Below are 18,275 nucleotides of genomic sequence, written 5' to 3' on the forward strand. Positions count from 1 at the left end.
AACTATTTCAAGGCAAGACCGTATCTTCAGAGTGAAGAAGGCGCCGAAATGGAAATAGAAGGGGGCTGCCCCCCTGACCCTCTCTAGGGGGGTCAAGATGGATCGAGATGATCTGGTAGGGTGAAATATTTTTTCAAGTGATGGTTTCATAGCAAGGTTTTGGGATGAAAGTGAAATATTTTGTGTAAGAGCACCCACTATATGAAGATTTCAGTATAAAAGCTCCTGTGGTAGCAAACCTAATCAGATCACTTCTATTTCTCATAGAGATAGTTACATCTTATCGATACATATTTTAGTTTTTCACTAGAGTTTAGTGGTGCATTTTTACTTATTTTTCAAATTTGTGTAGGATAAAAATCAAAATGAAGGTACGTTAGATTTAAAAAAAAATTAAAATAAATAGTTAACAAACCTTAAAAATATACGAAAAATACAAGAGACAAAATTATTGTTAATTAGCACTAGCTTTTAATCAATAACTTTAATTTAGTTTAAAATTATACATTTATTAATATTTTATAATATTATGACATTAATTTTAATATATTTTTATTGAATGAAAGTAGGAATTCAATATTTTAATAATATATTTTTTTTATTTTTGCTATAAATATATGCATGCTGTATTGATAAAAAAGTTTAATTTAAAATATTCTGTTTATTTTTTAATTCTATTAATAACTTTTCTCCTGCTCCCTCCTCTGTCTTTCTGAAATATATTCTTGGTATTCTTACCAATTTTACAATTTTTGGTATTGTCAAAAAATGGGCAAATATTTTGAGTTTCATTTTCGGAATGTAGTTAATTAATGACAATCTAACTGTCTTTGCTTATATCTGTTTGTGTTAGGAAAATATCTGTTGTCTACCCTATGTATCTATTGTTGCATTATTCCATATCGTACCCTAACACAACATTAATAAAATTATTCCATCATGGTCTATGCTTTTATTTTTTGTTCTTTGAGAAAATACTTTAGTATCATCATGGTCACTTTTATCTCTACTATGTTTCAGTCCATAGGTATATCCCAACATTGTGTTTTAAACTATTCTTATCTAATTAACTTAATAAATGTTAAGGTAATTAAACTGTACGAAAATATTAGCTGAATACCTACAACGTTTAAACATATAGTTCGTCCGCTATAACTTTTCCCATGCGTCACGATTCATTTTCAAACAAATTAAATCAGAACATAAAGTGAAACGAACGTCGATGTGTATATACATTTTGTATACTCTGTACTATATACTACACACATCGGCGTACGTTTCACTTTATGTTTTGACCTAATTTGTTTGAAAATGAATCGTGACGCATGGGAAAAGTTATAGCGGACGAACAATAAGTAGATATTGTTTACTATATCTCTAATATTTTTTAATTCTATTAATAACTTTTCTCCTGCTCCCTCCTCTGTCTTTCTGAAATATATTCTTGGTATTCTTACCAATTTTACAATTTTTGGTATTGTCAAAAAATGGGCAAATATTTTGAGTTTCATTTTCGGAATGTAGTTAATTAATGACAATCTAACTGTCTTTGCTTATATCTGTTTGTGTTAGGAAAATATCTGTTGTCTACCCTATGTATCTATTGTTGCATTATTCCATATCGTACCCTAACACAACATTAATAAAATTATTCCATCATGGTCTATGCTTTTATTTTTTGTTCTTTGAGAAAATACTTTAGTATCATCATGGTCACTTTTATCTCTACTATGTTTCAGTCCATAGGTATATCCCAACATTGTGTTTTAAACTATTCTTATCTAATTAACTTAATAAATGTTAAGGTAATTAAACTGTACGAAAATATTAGCTGAATACCTACAACGTTTAAACATATAGTTCGTCCGCTATAACTTTTCCCATGCGTCACGATTCATTTTCAAACAAATTAAATCAGAACATAAAGTGAAACGAACGTCGATGTGTATATACATTTTGTATACTCTGTACTATATACTACACACATCGGCGTACGTTTCACTTTATGTTTTGACCTAATTTGTTTGAAAATGAATCGTGACGCATGGGAAAAGTTATAGCGGACGAACAATAAGTAGATATTGTTTACTATATCTCTAATATTTTTTAATTCTATTAATAACTTTTCTCCTGCTCCCTCCTCTGTCTTTCTGAAATATATTCTTGGTATTCTTACCAATTTTACAATTTTTGGTATTGTCAAAAAATGGGCAAATATTTTGAGTTTCATTTTCGGAATGTAGTTAATTAATGACAATCTAACTGTCTTTGCTTATATCTGTTTGTGTTAGGAAAATATCTGTTGTCTACCCTATGTATCTATTGTTGCATTATTCCATATCGTACCCTAACACAACATTAATAAAATTATTCCATCATGGTCTATGCTTTTATTTTTTGTTCTTTGAGAAAATACTTTAGTATCATCATGGTCACTTTTATCTCTACTATGTTTCAGTCCATAGGTATATCCCAACATTGTGTTTTAAACTATTCTTATCTAATTAACTTAATAAATGTTAAGGTAATTAAACTGTACGAAAATATTAGCTGAATACCTACAACGTTTAAACATATAGTTCGTCCGCTATAACTTTTCCCATGCGTCATGATTCATTTTCAAACAAATTAAATCAGAACATAAAGTGAAACGAACGTCGATGTGTATATACATTTTGTATACTCTGTACTATATACTACACACATCGGCGTACGTTTCACTTGTTTTGACCTAATTTGTTTGAAAATGAATCGTGACGCATGGGAAAAGTTATAGCGGACGAACAATAAGTAGATATTGTTTACTATATCTCTAACTTTCTCATATAAAATGTTTTACCTATATTTAACATAAGTTATTGTCTTTATTTAATATATTTGTCTTCTCGTGAACTTTTCCAATTGTATCATCCTATTCGTAGATGTTTTATCTTGACTAGATAAAGACAATTCAGTATAAAGATAACAACCAATCACCTCAATGGAAATCTTTATTACTTAAACATTAACCGTGAGAAATGAGTGGAACTAACTAATATCGGATGGAGGTTTTCCCCTAAACGGACAAAACAAAAACAAAACACAAACTGGTGCCATAACAGTTTCCTCTTCTTAACCCGCCTTATTAAGTTAAATTGACGTTGCGCGTTGGCTATTACCACGGCAAAACTCTAACAATAATCTAACTTAATTAATTTCTAATAACTGGTCCGCGATATCCTTTATTTATTAGTTTCCAAGTTTTACAACACCTACCCGCTGTTTTGTATCCTAGTATTTTTTTTATTTTTAATCTATCCAGTCTAATAATTTCCATTATTTTGATGTTTGCGAGTTTTTCATTCTTGATGTTCATATTACCCTTCACAAATAGTCAATTTTAGTAGCTATTAGTATTTTGGTTGTTTTTTCTTTTAATAGCCCATGTACCTCTGACCTATACCTACGTAATAATAATTCTCACTTTGGTATTCTAGATGCTTGTCTTATTTTCTAGATTGAGAGTTCTGTCCTATAATATCTCATTAATATCTCCTTTGTCGAATTGTTCAAATTTGATCTCATATATTCCGAGTCTTCGTTGATAGGAAAGGTCTAAGCCATATAATAACTCGATCGTCTGCAAGGTTAAGGGAGTATAGTATACGCTTTTCGTTAAGTGGCAACCTCATTAGACTACATTTTTTCTATTCCTTAAAATGCTTGTTTTAAGAATATTTTGAAGAATGTTGGCGGTAGATAATATCCTTGTTTAACTTGTTTAGTAAGACTTAGCCCTACATTAATGTTTTCAGTCTTTTTATACTTATTCTAAGATTGATATTGGCGATATACAAAACTAACATAATATGCCACTAATGAGTTTTTCCTGCTTTGTAGCGCACTAAACAAATGATAATATTCTCCCGTATTTTCAGAGCCCTGTCCTTTCTTGTTCAGGTTTATGCAGCAACTATCAGGCCCATGTCTAATTTGTTCTTATTTCTTATTATTTATATGTTTCATCTACCGATTTTTACTGTCGCTTTTCCTTTTTTCATATAATACATTCTAATCTATACTTCAAAATGTGTCAAATAGGGCATCTTGTAATTACTTTTTTGTGTACACCTGAATTTCACACTGTCACTATTTAGACACATTTAATTACCGTTAATATTTTGAGATGCTTAAACATGACATTTTATTTACTTATTTTTGTGTTTTCAACTTCCCTAATCGCGTTGATTTCTTATGCAAAACAATAAAATTAGCGACTTCAGATTCATTGTTGACTATTACCACCACAATTTTCTATTTGCTCTTTTTATTGTGATATCTCACTTTCAATCCAAATATTTATTGTCTTTCTAATTCAATATGTTTTATGTTTGCTACTGAAAATAATTGGTGATAGTGCATGTATACCATTCTATTAGTGCCACATTTTTAAATTTTTATTTTAAACTATTTCTAAAACCTCCTATTTGACTTTTCGACTTCCAGATGATCATTTTGAACATGTCTTCCGTTTAATTCTTTTAATCCATTAGTATTATGAAGACTCTATAAAGCTTTTATCTATCTTATATGAGGTTTTCATTAAGTCTTATAATTTTGGTCTTAATTTCGTTAGTAATTTAATTTCACTCTTTTCTTTTTCTGCACATTTCCTTCTGAACCTTCTGCCAATTTTTCGATTAGATTACAGTTTGTAACTCTTTTAGATATTTTTTTTTGGTGATCTCACTTTATATCCTACTCATTCTATTCGTTTTGCTTTTCCATATTTCACTTGGTTTTATCCTTTGAATACTTATATTGTTTGCGTTTTTACTTTCCTTTCACCCTCTCTTGTTATGTTTTGTCCTAAGTATAGTTCTCATGATTTTTATTAAGGGTTTATTAGGGTCTTGTACATTTTAATTTTTGTGATCTTATCGAGGATCTCTTAGTTTATTTGTAGGTTTATTTTTCTTGTTTCCTTGTCCAATTATGCCATTGTTCACAAGTTTTTCCTCTCGTATAAAGTTATTACTGCCAGATGATCTTCATAAACGATTGTTTGAATTTTATTTATCATTAGACTATTGCTATGAGCTTTAATTTTCTGACATTACCTTACAAAGCCAAATAAAACAATTACAGACATAAAGCTTCCTTGTTTCTTGTTTTACTTTCTTGTATCTGACTTTTTGGCGTTTCGATTTTCAAAACAGATCAGATGATTTTATTTGGTTGATCTCAGATCTTTGTTTTAACCATTTTCTACTAGACTGAAAACAGCTCAATGCTCAATCTATTTTCACTCTTTTAATATGTTATAATATAATTTTGTCTAATATACAGGGTGTCCCGAAAAGAATGGTCATAAATTATATCACACATTCTGGGGTTAAAAATAGTTCGGTTGAACCTAACTTACCTTAGTACAAATGTGCTCATAAAAAAAGTTACAGCCCTTTGAAGTTACAAAATGAAAATCGATTTTTTTCAATATATCGAAAACTCTCAAAGATTTTTTATTGAAAACGGGCATGTATCATTATTATGACAGGCCCACCTTAAAACCAAATTATAGTGAAATTTGTCCACCCCATAAAAAATTTATGGGGATTTTGTTCCCTTGAACCCCCCCAAACTTTTGTGTACGTTCCAATTAATTCATTATTGTGGTACCATTAGTTGAACACAACGTTTTTAAAACTTTTTGGCCTCTTAGTATTTTTTCGATAAGCCAGTTTTTATCGAGATGCGGCTACTTTTTTACTATATTTACATAAAAAATTTATGGGGGTTTTGTTCCTTTAAACCCCCCAAATGTTTGTGTACGTTCCAATTAAACTATCATTGTGGTACCATTAGTTAAACACAGTGTTTTTAAAACTTTTTTGCCTCTTAGTCTTTTTTTGGTAAGTCAACTTTTATCGAGATGTGGCTTCTTTTTCCAAATATACCAAAAAATTGAAGTTATAAATAAATTTTCAGATTATTAACAGGTGTCTATAATCATACTTAACCATATACAAATAGGTGGTGGATTCGACAAATATTCAAAATATCTCGATAAACACTGGCTTATCAAAAAAGTACTAAGAGGCAAAAAAGTTTTAAAAATATTGTGTTTAACTAATGGTGCCACAATAATAATTTAATTGGAACGTACATAAAAGTTTGGGGGGTTTAAGGGAACAAAACCCCCATAAAATTTTTATGGGGTACACAAATTTCACTATAATTTTTTTTTAAGATGTTGCTACGATAAAGATTCCTCATGTCCATTTTCAATAAAAAAGCTCTAGGAGTTTTCGGTATATTAAAAAAAAACCATTTTCATTTTGTAACTTCAAAGGGCTGTAACTTTTTTTGTGTGCACTATTGTATATAGGTAAGTGAGGTTTAATCACCCTATTTTTGACCCCAGAATCAGTGGTATAATTTATGACCAATCTTTTCGGGACACCCTGTATAATAGAGTCATGTCAACAGTATATAATTTGTCTATTCTACTTATAGCATGTTATTTTTCTTCTTTCGTCACTATGCTATCATATTCGAACGAAATGTCAATCTTCATTTTTATTATTTCTTCCGATTACAGTCAAACCCGCTTATTGGAATAGCCTTGGTGTCAAGCAAAAGTATTCCTATAACCGGGATATTCTAATAACCGATCATTAGTTGCTAGTAAAAACGTTTCGGGACATCAAATTGCTATTCCTTAAACCGGGATATTCCTTTAACAGGTATTCTAATAAGCGGGTTCTACTGTATATGTTAAATTTCAGCATTTGCTTTTTGTCTGGAATATTTTATAATTGCAATGAGTAAACTTTTCGTATTTTCACTTTAGATATTATTTTCAATTCTCCTCCGTGTCATAGGTACTCTTAGTAGTTTATTCTTTTATATCTACCATAAACACCAGTAGAATATTTGGTAGACTAATGCGTCCCCCTGTTTTAAATTGTAACTTTTAAATTGTTTATATATCCTTCAACGTATTTGTACCTTTCTTTTGTTATGTCTTTTTTTATGTTATATTTTATTTAGTCTATTCTTACTTTTATCAATAGAAAAAATTAAACAAACAGCTTAACCTCCTATTTAAGATCCTTTTATATTATTTATGTATTATATTTATATTATATTATGTGCAATAAGAAAGCAAAATATGTATTATATACCTACTTTATAGAACCGAAGAATCTTTGAATATATAATATGCAATTAAGTTTTTACATTCACCGTAGATATATAGAGTGTTATCTAATTCGAACAATAGCCTCTTGTTTTGAATGAATTTTTACTGATTCCACACTTTACCGATATCGGTGACATTTATACATTTTTGTTGATATTGTTACAAATACCTGCGAATACCTCACTTAATGTCAATCAAGTTATGCAATCCGATCGAAGAAAAAAATGCAAATTACGCCCAATATTTAAACAATGTTCATTATTTATATCCCTCTTCCATTAAGTGTCACACCATATAGATCGATACGATTGGATGATTTTTTTGGTTACCTAATTTTTCTATTTGCAAGAATTTTTGTGGTAATACTTCTATTCATTCAACATCAACAAAAATTGTCAGTAATTATGGTAAAACTTTCTCAGTCTGGTTTTCTATAACAGCTTCAATTTCTTGTATAGTTTTCCACACAATAAAATTTGTCCTATACTACAATCACAATAAAGATGCACTAGAAATAAACAAATCAACACAAGTTGAATGTTCGAGGAGCACCCCCAAATCATGATTTACAATGTATATATATACATTGTAAATCCCAAATCATGATTTAAAAAGTTTAGGTACAGTTGAGTCCACGAGTCTTTACCCGTGCGTCATTAATACCTGACGAGATAAAACACATATTTGATAATTCAGATTTTAACCCGTAATAGGAACAGTAGCAACTTACTGTCACTTGCTGTTGCGTTTAGTTAATTTCAATTTCCGACTTATCATCAACTTATTTCGTATGCTTTAAACTTTAAATGATGGCGCACGGGTAAAGACTCGTGGCTCAACTGTATACATTGTAAATCATGATTCGGGAGTGCTCCTCATAACATTCAACGTGTTTTGTTTTGTTTATTTCTAGTTCTAGTGCATCTTTATTGTGATTTTAGTATAGTGTGTTAATTAGTTGCAGAAAAATCCATATTGAAAATTATTCTGTAGTGATACCTTTGGTCCTACATACTTGGTTTTTTCAGTTGTTTTTCAAACCAGATGAAATTCTATAGCAATGCTAAACCAAAATGACCTATTGTTACCAAAATTATATAAAGTAGCTGGTTACAATGGGTTTTTCTAGTTCTTTAATCCATATTATGTATGTACGCAAACGTTTATCAATATAATGTAGTAATGACTTTACTTTTTTAATCTTTAAAAACTGCTGCTATTAGAAGAACCCGAACTAAAACAATGATTCCAAATTGTTTGCCATTTTGCAAAAACTGATACTCTTCACTCCCGTCAGTAAGCAATGCTTTTAATTTTATTGGACTCATTGCACATCATTGCTTAAGCAAATTGAAAAATGTAGAATGTGTCTTTCAACCTCTGCTTTACTTTCATCACATGAGACGAACAAATCGGTTTTCTGGTGTGTAATTACCCATTTTATGTTTATTCTAGTTTATGGTCATATAGAAACAGAAAAATACATTTTCGCTTTTTTAAGTTTCAAAATATTTATATTATCTTCTTTTCTAAGAGTATTTATATGATCATCTATTAAATCAAAGAAGTAAAAAATATATATATTTACATATATATTTTTCTATTTCTATTGCATTTGAACCCTTGTGGTTGTGGTGGTGTATGGTATATTTTCCTGGGTTTACCGGGTCTACCCCAAAATCCCGACAGCCAAAATCCTGACAGCCACAATCCCAACGGCCAAAATCCCGACACGCCAGAATCCCGACAGGCCAAAATCCCGACAGGCCAGAATCCCGACAGGCTTGAGAAGTTTCTTTTTAACATTTATTTCTTGTTTTTTGTTTATGGCCATCTGTTTTTTATTTTTTGTTACTAAACAAAAGTATTTTGTATTAAAAGTATTAAACAAAAGTCGGAATTTTTACTTATGCAAGGATTATTGCATGTCCGGCTTTTGGCCTGTCGGGATTCTGGCGTGTCGTGATTCTGGCGTGTCGGTGTTTTGGCCGTCGGGATTTTAGCTGTCGGGATTTTGGGCGGCACCGGGGTTTACCATAACCATGCGATACGTATATTTAAAGATAATACTGTACGTAACCTTTATGCTGCAACGAAAACACCAAGTCTGTTTTTAGTTAGCCTTTTCATATCTCATGTTTCAGCCCTGCTTAGTGCTTTTGACTATGTTCTTCCTTTATATAAGCAATTTTGCTTATTAACTGGCAGGTTGTTGCCTCTATGGAAGATTATCACTCCATCTCTTGCGCGGTCGGCCGATACTTCTTCTATTATTTGGTGATTTGTCCCTTGCTATTACCACTCTAATGTTCGCCATTCTACGAATTTGAATGTTTCATTCTTTTTCTCTATTTACTGTTGACTCGTTTATACCATGTACATTACATTTTGTCCTGATCTCGTCCCCCTTATTCGGTCTCTCAATGTGTTACCTTTAATTCTTCTAAATGTTCTCATTTCTACTGTTTCCAGCATTCCTTGCGTTTTGGCTGTGCCGGGTCCTATTTCTGATACATACGTCAATATTGGTCTTATACTGGCCTTATAGATTCCTGATTTCATCTTACAGTTAATATGTAGGTTAGGCCATATAGTATTATTAAGGCAACCTGCTAATCCATTTTCAACATCTGTCAGCTCTGGTGAAAAGCCTATATGAGAACAGTGAAACCAGAATAAGAATTGAAAACCATAAGTCCGATCCTTTTAAAATAGGTAGAGGAGTCCGACAAGGATGTATTCTATCTCCAAGTCTTTTTAATTTCTATGGGGAATATATAATGAGAAAAGCACTCGACAAATGGAATGGCGGTATTTCTATCGCAGGAAAGAAGATCTCAAATCTCAGATATGCAGATGATACAACATTAATAACTGCATCCGAAGAAGAAATGTCCAGCCTGCTGCAGCTAGTGGAAGCCGCAAGCAATAGATGTGGTCTCAAGATCAATAAACAAAAAACAAAAATTATGATAGTAGATTATTCAAATTCACTTCAGACAACAGGAGCCTTAGAGCAGTTTGAAGTGGTTAACGAGTTCAATTATCTAGGATCCTACATCAGTAATACAGGATCTTTTGAAACAGAAATACGTAGGAGAATAGGCATGGCCAAAAACGCTATGAGTCGATTATCGAAAATCTGGAAAGATCGCTCCTTGTCGAAGAACACCAAAATAAGATTAGTACGTGCCTTAATTTTTCCCATATTTAATTACGGATCCGAAACATGGACAATGAAATCGGACGACAGAAAAAGGATTGACGTCTTTGAAATGTGGTGCTGGAGAAGAATGCTTCGGATCTCATGGACGGAACACAGAACAAATCACTCAATACTCCAAGAGCTTAATATTCAGACTCGACTTTCCTCTATTTGCCTCTTCACCGTCTTAAAATTTGTCGGCCATATTGCAAGAAGAAGTGATGATAATCTTGAGAGACTTATAATTTCGGGAAACGTTGAAGGGCGCAGAAGTAGAGGTCGCTCACCTACTCGATGGACGGATCAAGTACAGAAAGCCAGTGGAAAAACATTCTCTGAATCCATGAGGGAAGCTCAGGACAGAAGCCGATGGAAAGAGATAGTTGCTCGTATTATAGGGAATCACGACACTCAGCAATGAGGAAACGACTGAGGAGGAGGAGGAGCTAATCCATTTGCTCTTTGTACTTGATATCTTACTCTTTTTTTTGGAGTCTCCATAGATGGACATTGGAATCACTAGGTACTTATGCATTGACATATTTACGATTAAATTACAATTTACGATAAGTATGTATCTTTTAATTTCATCATAATCATAGCCATTAACATCTTAGCAGATAAACGAAAAATTTTCGGACCTCACCACGATATCACCACAAACCAGTAGGTATAGGATCAGAACCAATATCGAATTAAAAGCACTCTACAATGACGCCAATATTGCTCAAGAAATTAATCACAGCGACTAAGATAGACGAGAGACTTGTAAGACTGGTATGGGAAGAGATTCCTGCAGGCAAAAGACCACTCGGACGTCCCAGAATGCGATAGAGAGATAGCATCCAAGCAGATCTCCGATTTTGACCCTAGGTTGATGGAAGGCTGGACAAATTGGACAACAGTTTTACAGTCAGACATGACCCACCCAGGGTTGTAGCGCTACGTGATGATGACGAGATGTGATGTAGTTCATCATTGAGCTTCAGCAGCTCGGATAGTTTGATGTAGGTACTACCTCCGGATACTGTTTGTTGAGAAACTTTTTCATAATGTCTGCCCATCGCTGTGGAGATCTGTAGAATTAGAATTAATTCTGAAGCCTTAATTGAACCGCCAACTGCTCAATTTTATGATCGCTTCGGTGGATATGGTTAAATAACTTAAAAATTCTAGAACCTAAACAGTACTAGAGAAACGTTGATTTAGTTTAATTTCATCTAGAACCGAGACAATCGTCTTTATGTCCACATTTCAAAAGCGTCTATGCGTCGTCTATCTATTTCTTTGACTGTCCATGTCTCGCATGGGTAGTAAAATATGGAAAAGACCAGAGTTGAAACGAGTCTCTTCTTGTTTGTCATGATAACCTGACAATCACGCCATACCCCGTTAACTTCAGTCATCGTTCATCTTGCTCTTGATCTTTTACTATTTGGAGTAAAAACTAATAATCATTAACGATTTAACACTACTTTTATTATCTGTAAGAGATGTGTAAAATAATAATTGCTGAAACTTAATTCCTAAAGCCAGTTTATTTTTTATTAGTCACACAACAGATTATTGTTAATGATATTTAATTGGAGTATATAATTAACAGTCAATGATGTTGAATAGTTCTTTCTCATTATGGACTTTAAATGAGGACATTCTTAAAGTTAATAATCGATGAAAATTATTTAGTTCATAAATCTTGAAATCTCAGTCAACTAACTTGCCGTGTATAGCATGGAATTTCTGTATTTACATGAACTGAACCATTCTTAATGTTATTGTCCTTAAACTTAAAAAGGATAAAACACTACGCTATGTTAATAATCAGAATAATTATTTTAATTTTTATTGATTGCATACAAATAATATGTTTTGTATAATACGAGTATCTATTTATGTAGGCTGAGCTTTTTATTTATGTTAGTAAGAAGACTGCATATTGTGCATATTTGGGATTTGGGGCACATATTACGAGGAGAACGATACATTTTTCAGCAACTGTATGTTTCTAGAAATGCACGGCACCTTAAGGCACGCTGAGAAATTCAGTTTTTCAAAATTTATTCATACCTCTTTTTTGCTACGTGCCTTAAAAATTTGATTGACGTAATACGACTGTCCTTTTTATTTTATTCCTGTTACAAACATAATTTTATTTCATGTGGGGTAATTTTTTATATTACTTTGTTATTAGATCAAATTAATGTGATTTTGAAAATGATCTTGACAATGTCTTTCGATTTGCAAATCGAAACCTTAAACAAATACCATTATTATTTACTAGTTACTTGATATAACTTTCAAAAAAATGTACAAAAATTGTTATGGTCATTGCAAAATTCTAAACACATATCTCATTTTATTTTGTAATAAGGGTTTACTTCTTCCTCATTTCTTGAACTATTGTCAGAGCATGGTAACACTCTAAATATTAAAAATGAATAACCATTTTCAATTTCGTTGCAAAACGAAAATACAGCCGCACCATATTCTACTCCAATTAGAGAGTGCAGCAAGCACCTCTACCGGTTTCGAAACTTAACAGTCTTTCATCAGGAGGCATATATGCTGCTCTCTCTGATCCAACCAAAACAAACGAACGGAATGGCATAGATGCCCTAGCGGCAACTGCTAGCAAAAGACTAAGTTTTCACTCTAATGGCATATAAAACAACATAATGTTACTCTACATCCCACCAAACTGAAAACAATGGGACACTTCTCTGGTTACACCTCCGAGTCTTCTACAATTTGCAAGCCATACGGATGCTGAGACTAAGGAAGATGAGGAAATTTTACAATTTATAATATGGTATAACCATTCTCGTTGGGACTATACCGCGCTGAGCAGATGGGACGTGAATTATAAATTGTAAAATTTCCTCATCTTCCTTAGTCTCGGCATCCGTATGGCTTGCAAATTGTAGAAGCCTCGGAAGTGTAACCAGATAAGGTTCCCATTGTTTTCAGTCTGGTGGGATGTAGAGTAACATTATGTTGTTTTATATGCCATTAGAGTGAACACTTAGTCTTTAACTCTAAATATTGTTAGTTTACTGTATCCATTGGCTGCAAGCCTGTGCCAGATGGACGGCTTCATATAGGAATTTTCTCACCCTAGGGAGTCTTCATTGAATCTGACCATCGTGGAGATCTTCCTCTTGGTCTTCAGTCCTCTACTTTTCTTCCTATTACCAATAGTTCCATGGTTCCCGTTCTTCTGACTATGTAGCCGAAGTAGTTTAAGTATGCTCGGTTTACTTTTTTTAATCGCCTCTTTTTGTATTTACTCTCCCAGAATTGACAGGTTGTTTCTTACGATACGGCTTCGATCTTACTTCTATAGAATTTTTTGAGAGTCATTATTTCAGCTGCGTATGTAGCAATGGGAAAAATGGGTCTACCCCAAAATCCCGACAACCAAAATCCCGACAGCCACAATCCCGACGGCCAAAATCCCGACACGCCAGAATCCCGACAGGCCAAAATCTCGACAGGCCTTAATCCGGACATGTTTGATAAGTTTCTTTTTAACATATAATTACATTTATTTCTTGTTTTTTGTTTATGGCCATCTGTTTTTTATTTTTTGTTACTAAACAAAAGTATTTACCGTTTAATATGAACTAATTTTCTAAATAAAATTTCTAACAAATTATTTTTTTTGCCAAAATATATTCCAATAATATATGTATAATCAAATCCTGAATTCAAGTTTACTTTCATATAATAGATATTATCATGTCACTTACAACCTACCATTTCAATAAGTATAGCTTTTATATTATAAAATGAAATGTTTAAATAATTTTTTCTTTTAAAATACATAATAATTAATTATTTATATGGGAAATAAGCCACAATTAAAATGAAAAAAATAATTTTATTAACGTTTCGACGCCCAAATCGGGTGCCGTTGTCAAAATACAAAATATTACTAAATAAACAAAAATGTTGTTGCTAAGCAAAAAAATTCTTCTAATAATTTATTTAATCTGACTCATTTATATTGGCAATTTAGACATATATTATACATTTTAAAGTAGAAGACTTTAAAATGATATTGCCAATATTATTAAACGTTAATAAAATTATTTTTTTCATTTTAATTGTGGCTTATTTCCCATATAAATAATTAATCATAAAAATGCCACAAGGAAATAGCTTCAGAACAACATAATAATTAGTACCCGTACTTATTAGTAAGTAATAATTTTTCAATTTCAATACTCTATAATATGATTTGGTATTGAATTTGAAAAGGAAACAATAAATATTCAAAATGTAGTGGTCGGAAATTTTACTTCTGCGAGGATTGTTGCATGTCGGGATTTTGGCCTGTCGGGATTTTGGCTGTCGGGATTTTGGGCGCCACCGGGGAAAAATACGGCATTGACCAACATGAGCTTAGTATTTCTGGTTATTGTTCAATTTTTTCATATTTCAATTAATTTAGCTCTTCCGGTTCGGGTCTTTTGTGATACCTACAAAAAAGAGACCGTACATATTAATTTTTGTAAACCTTCTTTTTAAATTTAACTTTTTTTAGGAATTTTGTTCAAATTCTTTTAGTTTCCATCTATCTTAAACTATTATTTTCCGGCTCCTCTTTACATGTTTTTTATCTCGGTACTTGAGCATCAAGCATCCATAATTATCTTAATCGTTAATTGTTGTAGCCCACGTCTTGTTTTTCTAAACACCATCACCAATGTTCATGTTTTTTACTCTGAATATATTTCATCATTCTTACCGAAGTTTCCAGCTATTATATGGGTATTGGTCGGTATTTAATTTCGACAATATAGGTAAAAGCTCTCCTTATCTTTTATAGTCTTGTTTTTCAATGCTATGTTTGTTCTTTCTCTTTCAGATCATACTTAGAGGCCCTGAGCATCAGAAGCTCTATTTCTATGTTTCTCTATTCAATTGATGCTGTAGGTTTTAAATGCAGGGGCTATTCTTTGTTTTCAGATTCTTAAACGTAATTTCATCTTTAATTATAAAGCATTCGCAATATTTTCAAGATCGTCCCAGTCTTAAACCATTAAATCATAATGGTTATTAAAATAAAGAACTATTTAATGTCGAATAGTTAAAACACGATTAAGTTTTATATAGACAAATTGCAAAACTGGAATAGATTTAACAACAAGTAAGGCAAATTTTGCACAATCGGTACCAAATATGGACAAATGAGAGCATCTACAATTTAATAACTAATGAAAACGTATAAGATGGGTAATTATCATAAAATCTCGAGTAAATTACATTGCTGAACAAGATTTATTTTTATATGCGTATAACGTAAGAGATGATATCGGTAAAGATCATATAAATAATAAAACTAGATCGAAAGTTTCATCGTTATTTGAAATACAGTACGGTGTTCATGGATTATATTTTAAGTCGGAGTTTGGTTTGTCTTGATATTAAGCAAAAGTAACTAAAAATAAATATGGAAGTAGGTATTAACACATATCATCATCATCAATTGGCTCTACAACTCTATGTGAGTCTTGGCCGCGTTTACTATTTCCCTCCATTGTTGTCGGTCCCGAGCAGCTATTTTCCATTGCTGTACTCCCATTTTGCGTAGATCACTGGCTACTGCGTCCTTCCATCTCTTTCTTAGGCGACCCACTGGCCTTTTTCCATCGGGCCTTTCCCAAAATGTGGCGTCCAGAAGTCTTTCGTCACTTGATCTTAGCACGTGACCAGCCCATTGTATTCTGTTTGCTTTAATGTAGCGTACTATGTTTTTATCTCCATATATTGTCTGGAGTTCATCATTGTGTCTTCTTCTCCATTCTCCTATTGTCTCTTCTCTGCAAGGCCCATAGATAGTCCGTAGTATCTTTATTTCAAGTACCAGTAATTTTGTCGTTTCCCGCTGACTCAGAGTCCATGTTTCGCTTCCACACATTATTGTGGGACGAATTATTGTCTTATATACTTTTATTTTTGCTGCTTTGAGAGTATTTTTGATTTAAGTAGGGTCCTTAATCAGTAATATGCCCTGTTTCCTGCAATTATCCTGGCTGCCACGTCCTTTCCATATTTATTTTCGGATATTATAATTGCTCCCATGTACTTAAATTCTTTGACGACTTCAAAATTGTATTCATTAATTGTTACGTTTTGTCTAACCCTTGGTCTTGGGTTCTTCGTAACCACCATGTACTTGGTCTTGTCCTCGTTGACCTTAAGACCAACTTCCTTGGCTCCGTTCTCGAATAGGGTGAAAACTTCTTTTGCATCCCTGGTGGATTGTGCAATTGTGTCCACGTCATCCGCAAAGGCTAATAGTATTTTTGATCCTTGGGCGGCAAATCCGTTTGTCAGTTGTGGCTGAGCTTTCCTTACTGCATGTTCCAGTGTATTTACACATAATATGTTGATAACAATTTATTTTTCTTTGAGACTCTTGTTAATAAGATATAATTATACTTACCCCAAGTTAAAAAATATATAATATGGATAAAAAATCTACAGGTAAAAATATGTAATTGTTATTACAATCTAACTGTGGCTAATCCCATGTGGACATAATATTTAATCCAAACATGCCACAATTCAACAGTTTTGGAACCCTATTAAAAAATCATATTAGTTTTAATTTATAGTACACTTGAATTCATAGGCGCCCATACACACGGGCAGGGGGGGGCCGTGGCCCCCCCTAGCTTTTCGGGAAAGAACAAAAATTAAATTTATATTACATAAACGTATTTTTGTCAAAAAATTATTGGATAATTTTGAGAGATAAATTGGAAACAACATATTTATTAATAAAAAAAATTCACATATTGGGTAGTTATTAATAGTTTAAGAAAATCTTTGTGTCTGCGACAGTGGTCTATATAGAATGTGCATAATACACATTTCCCACAATCACGGTATGCTATTAACGAAAACATTAAAAGAGATTAGAGGCGTGGGAAACATACAGGGTGATTGATTAGTGTGAGGAAGCTCAGTATATCTGTTATAGTAAAAATTACAAAAAAAAGTTATTGACAAAAATTGTAGGCAGCTTTAAACTCCACATTTTAAAATTAGCTACAATCTTACAGGGTGTTCCATAAGATGGTGGCAGACCAAACTTATGTTTTTTTAAATGGAACACCCTGTATTTTATTTTAAATTTGAAATCTGCTTCACTTTCCCATCACAACAATGTAAAGTTTTATTATGTTATACCGGGTACTTAAAAAGTTATAGCCAATATTACCTGAAAATCGTATCAAGTTTAACTCCCTGTATAATTAAAAACAAGTATAGGAACATTGATCTATTGCAGCCATAGTTTTTTAATAATTGTTAAAAATTACAAAACACATTCGTTTTCATAATATTCGTTAAATCAAATACAGGGTAAGTCAAAATGCAAGTACATTATTTCCTTGGTAATTTTAAATAGAACACCCTGTATTTTATATCACTATCGAAAGGTACTAATATCGTACTTCAAATTTTATAAAGTACTCCCTATACCTAAAGTTATCAGTTTTTTAGATATTTTTATTTTTCTATCAAAGTATTAATTTGGTAGATATTTTAACGTTTACCAATAATTATTGTGAGTTGGCCATGATTGATTTGTCAGAAACTGACAGTTTGACATTATTGTTTATTAATTCAGTATAGGGCTTTTCATAGACTGTCATTTGTTTCGAGCTACTGTCATATGTTTTATAATCTGTGTATATTAATATTATACACGGATTATACGACATGCGACCGAAGCTCGAAACAAATTACTGTGAATGAAAAGCCCTATTGGCGTACACCGTAAATTAGCAATAATGAATTTTACTACTGATGAAATGGTAGATATGATCTGGATTTTGGGGGAATGCAATAAAAATTCATTACTATCAGCTAGAA

At 32.2% G+C, this 18,275-nt stretch overlaps 1 protein-coding gene across 1 annotated transcript in view; it reads left to right on the forward strand.

The window, feature by feature from the left end:
* The first annotated feature begins 225 nt into the window (after positions 1–225).
* The window catches only part of LOC114328859 (pro-resilin-like), a 32,233-nt gene continuing 14,183 nt past the window's right edge, over positions 226–18,275 (forward strand). Inside the window, exon 1 of the mRNA XM_028277823.2 lies at positions 226–371. Coding sequence (XP_028133624.2) covers positions 366–371 — 6 coding nt within the window. The 5' untranslated portion in view covers positions 226–365. The remainder of the gene's footprint in view (positions 372–18,275) is intronic.

Source organism: Diabrotica virgifera, chromosome 1, assembly GCF_917563875.1.
Source record: "Diabrotica virgifera virgifera chromosome 1, PGI_DIABVI_V3a".
Lineage (NCBI taxonomy): Eukaryota > Metazoa > Arthropoda > Insecta > Coleoptera > Chrysomelidae > Diabrotica > Diabrotica virgifera.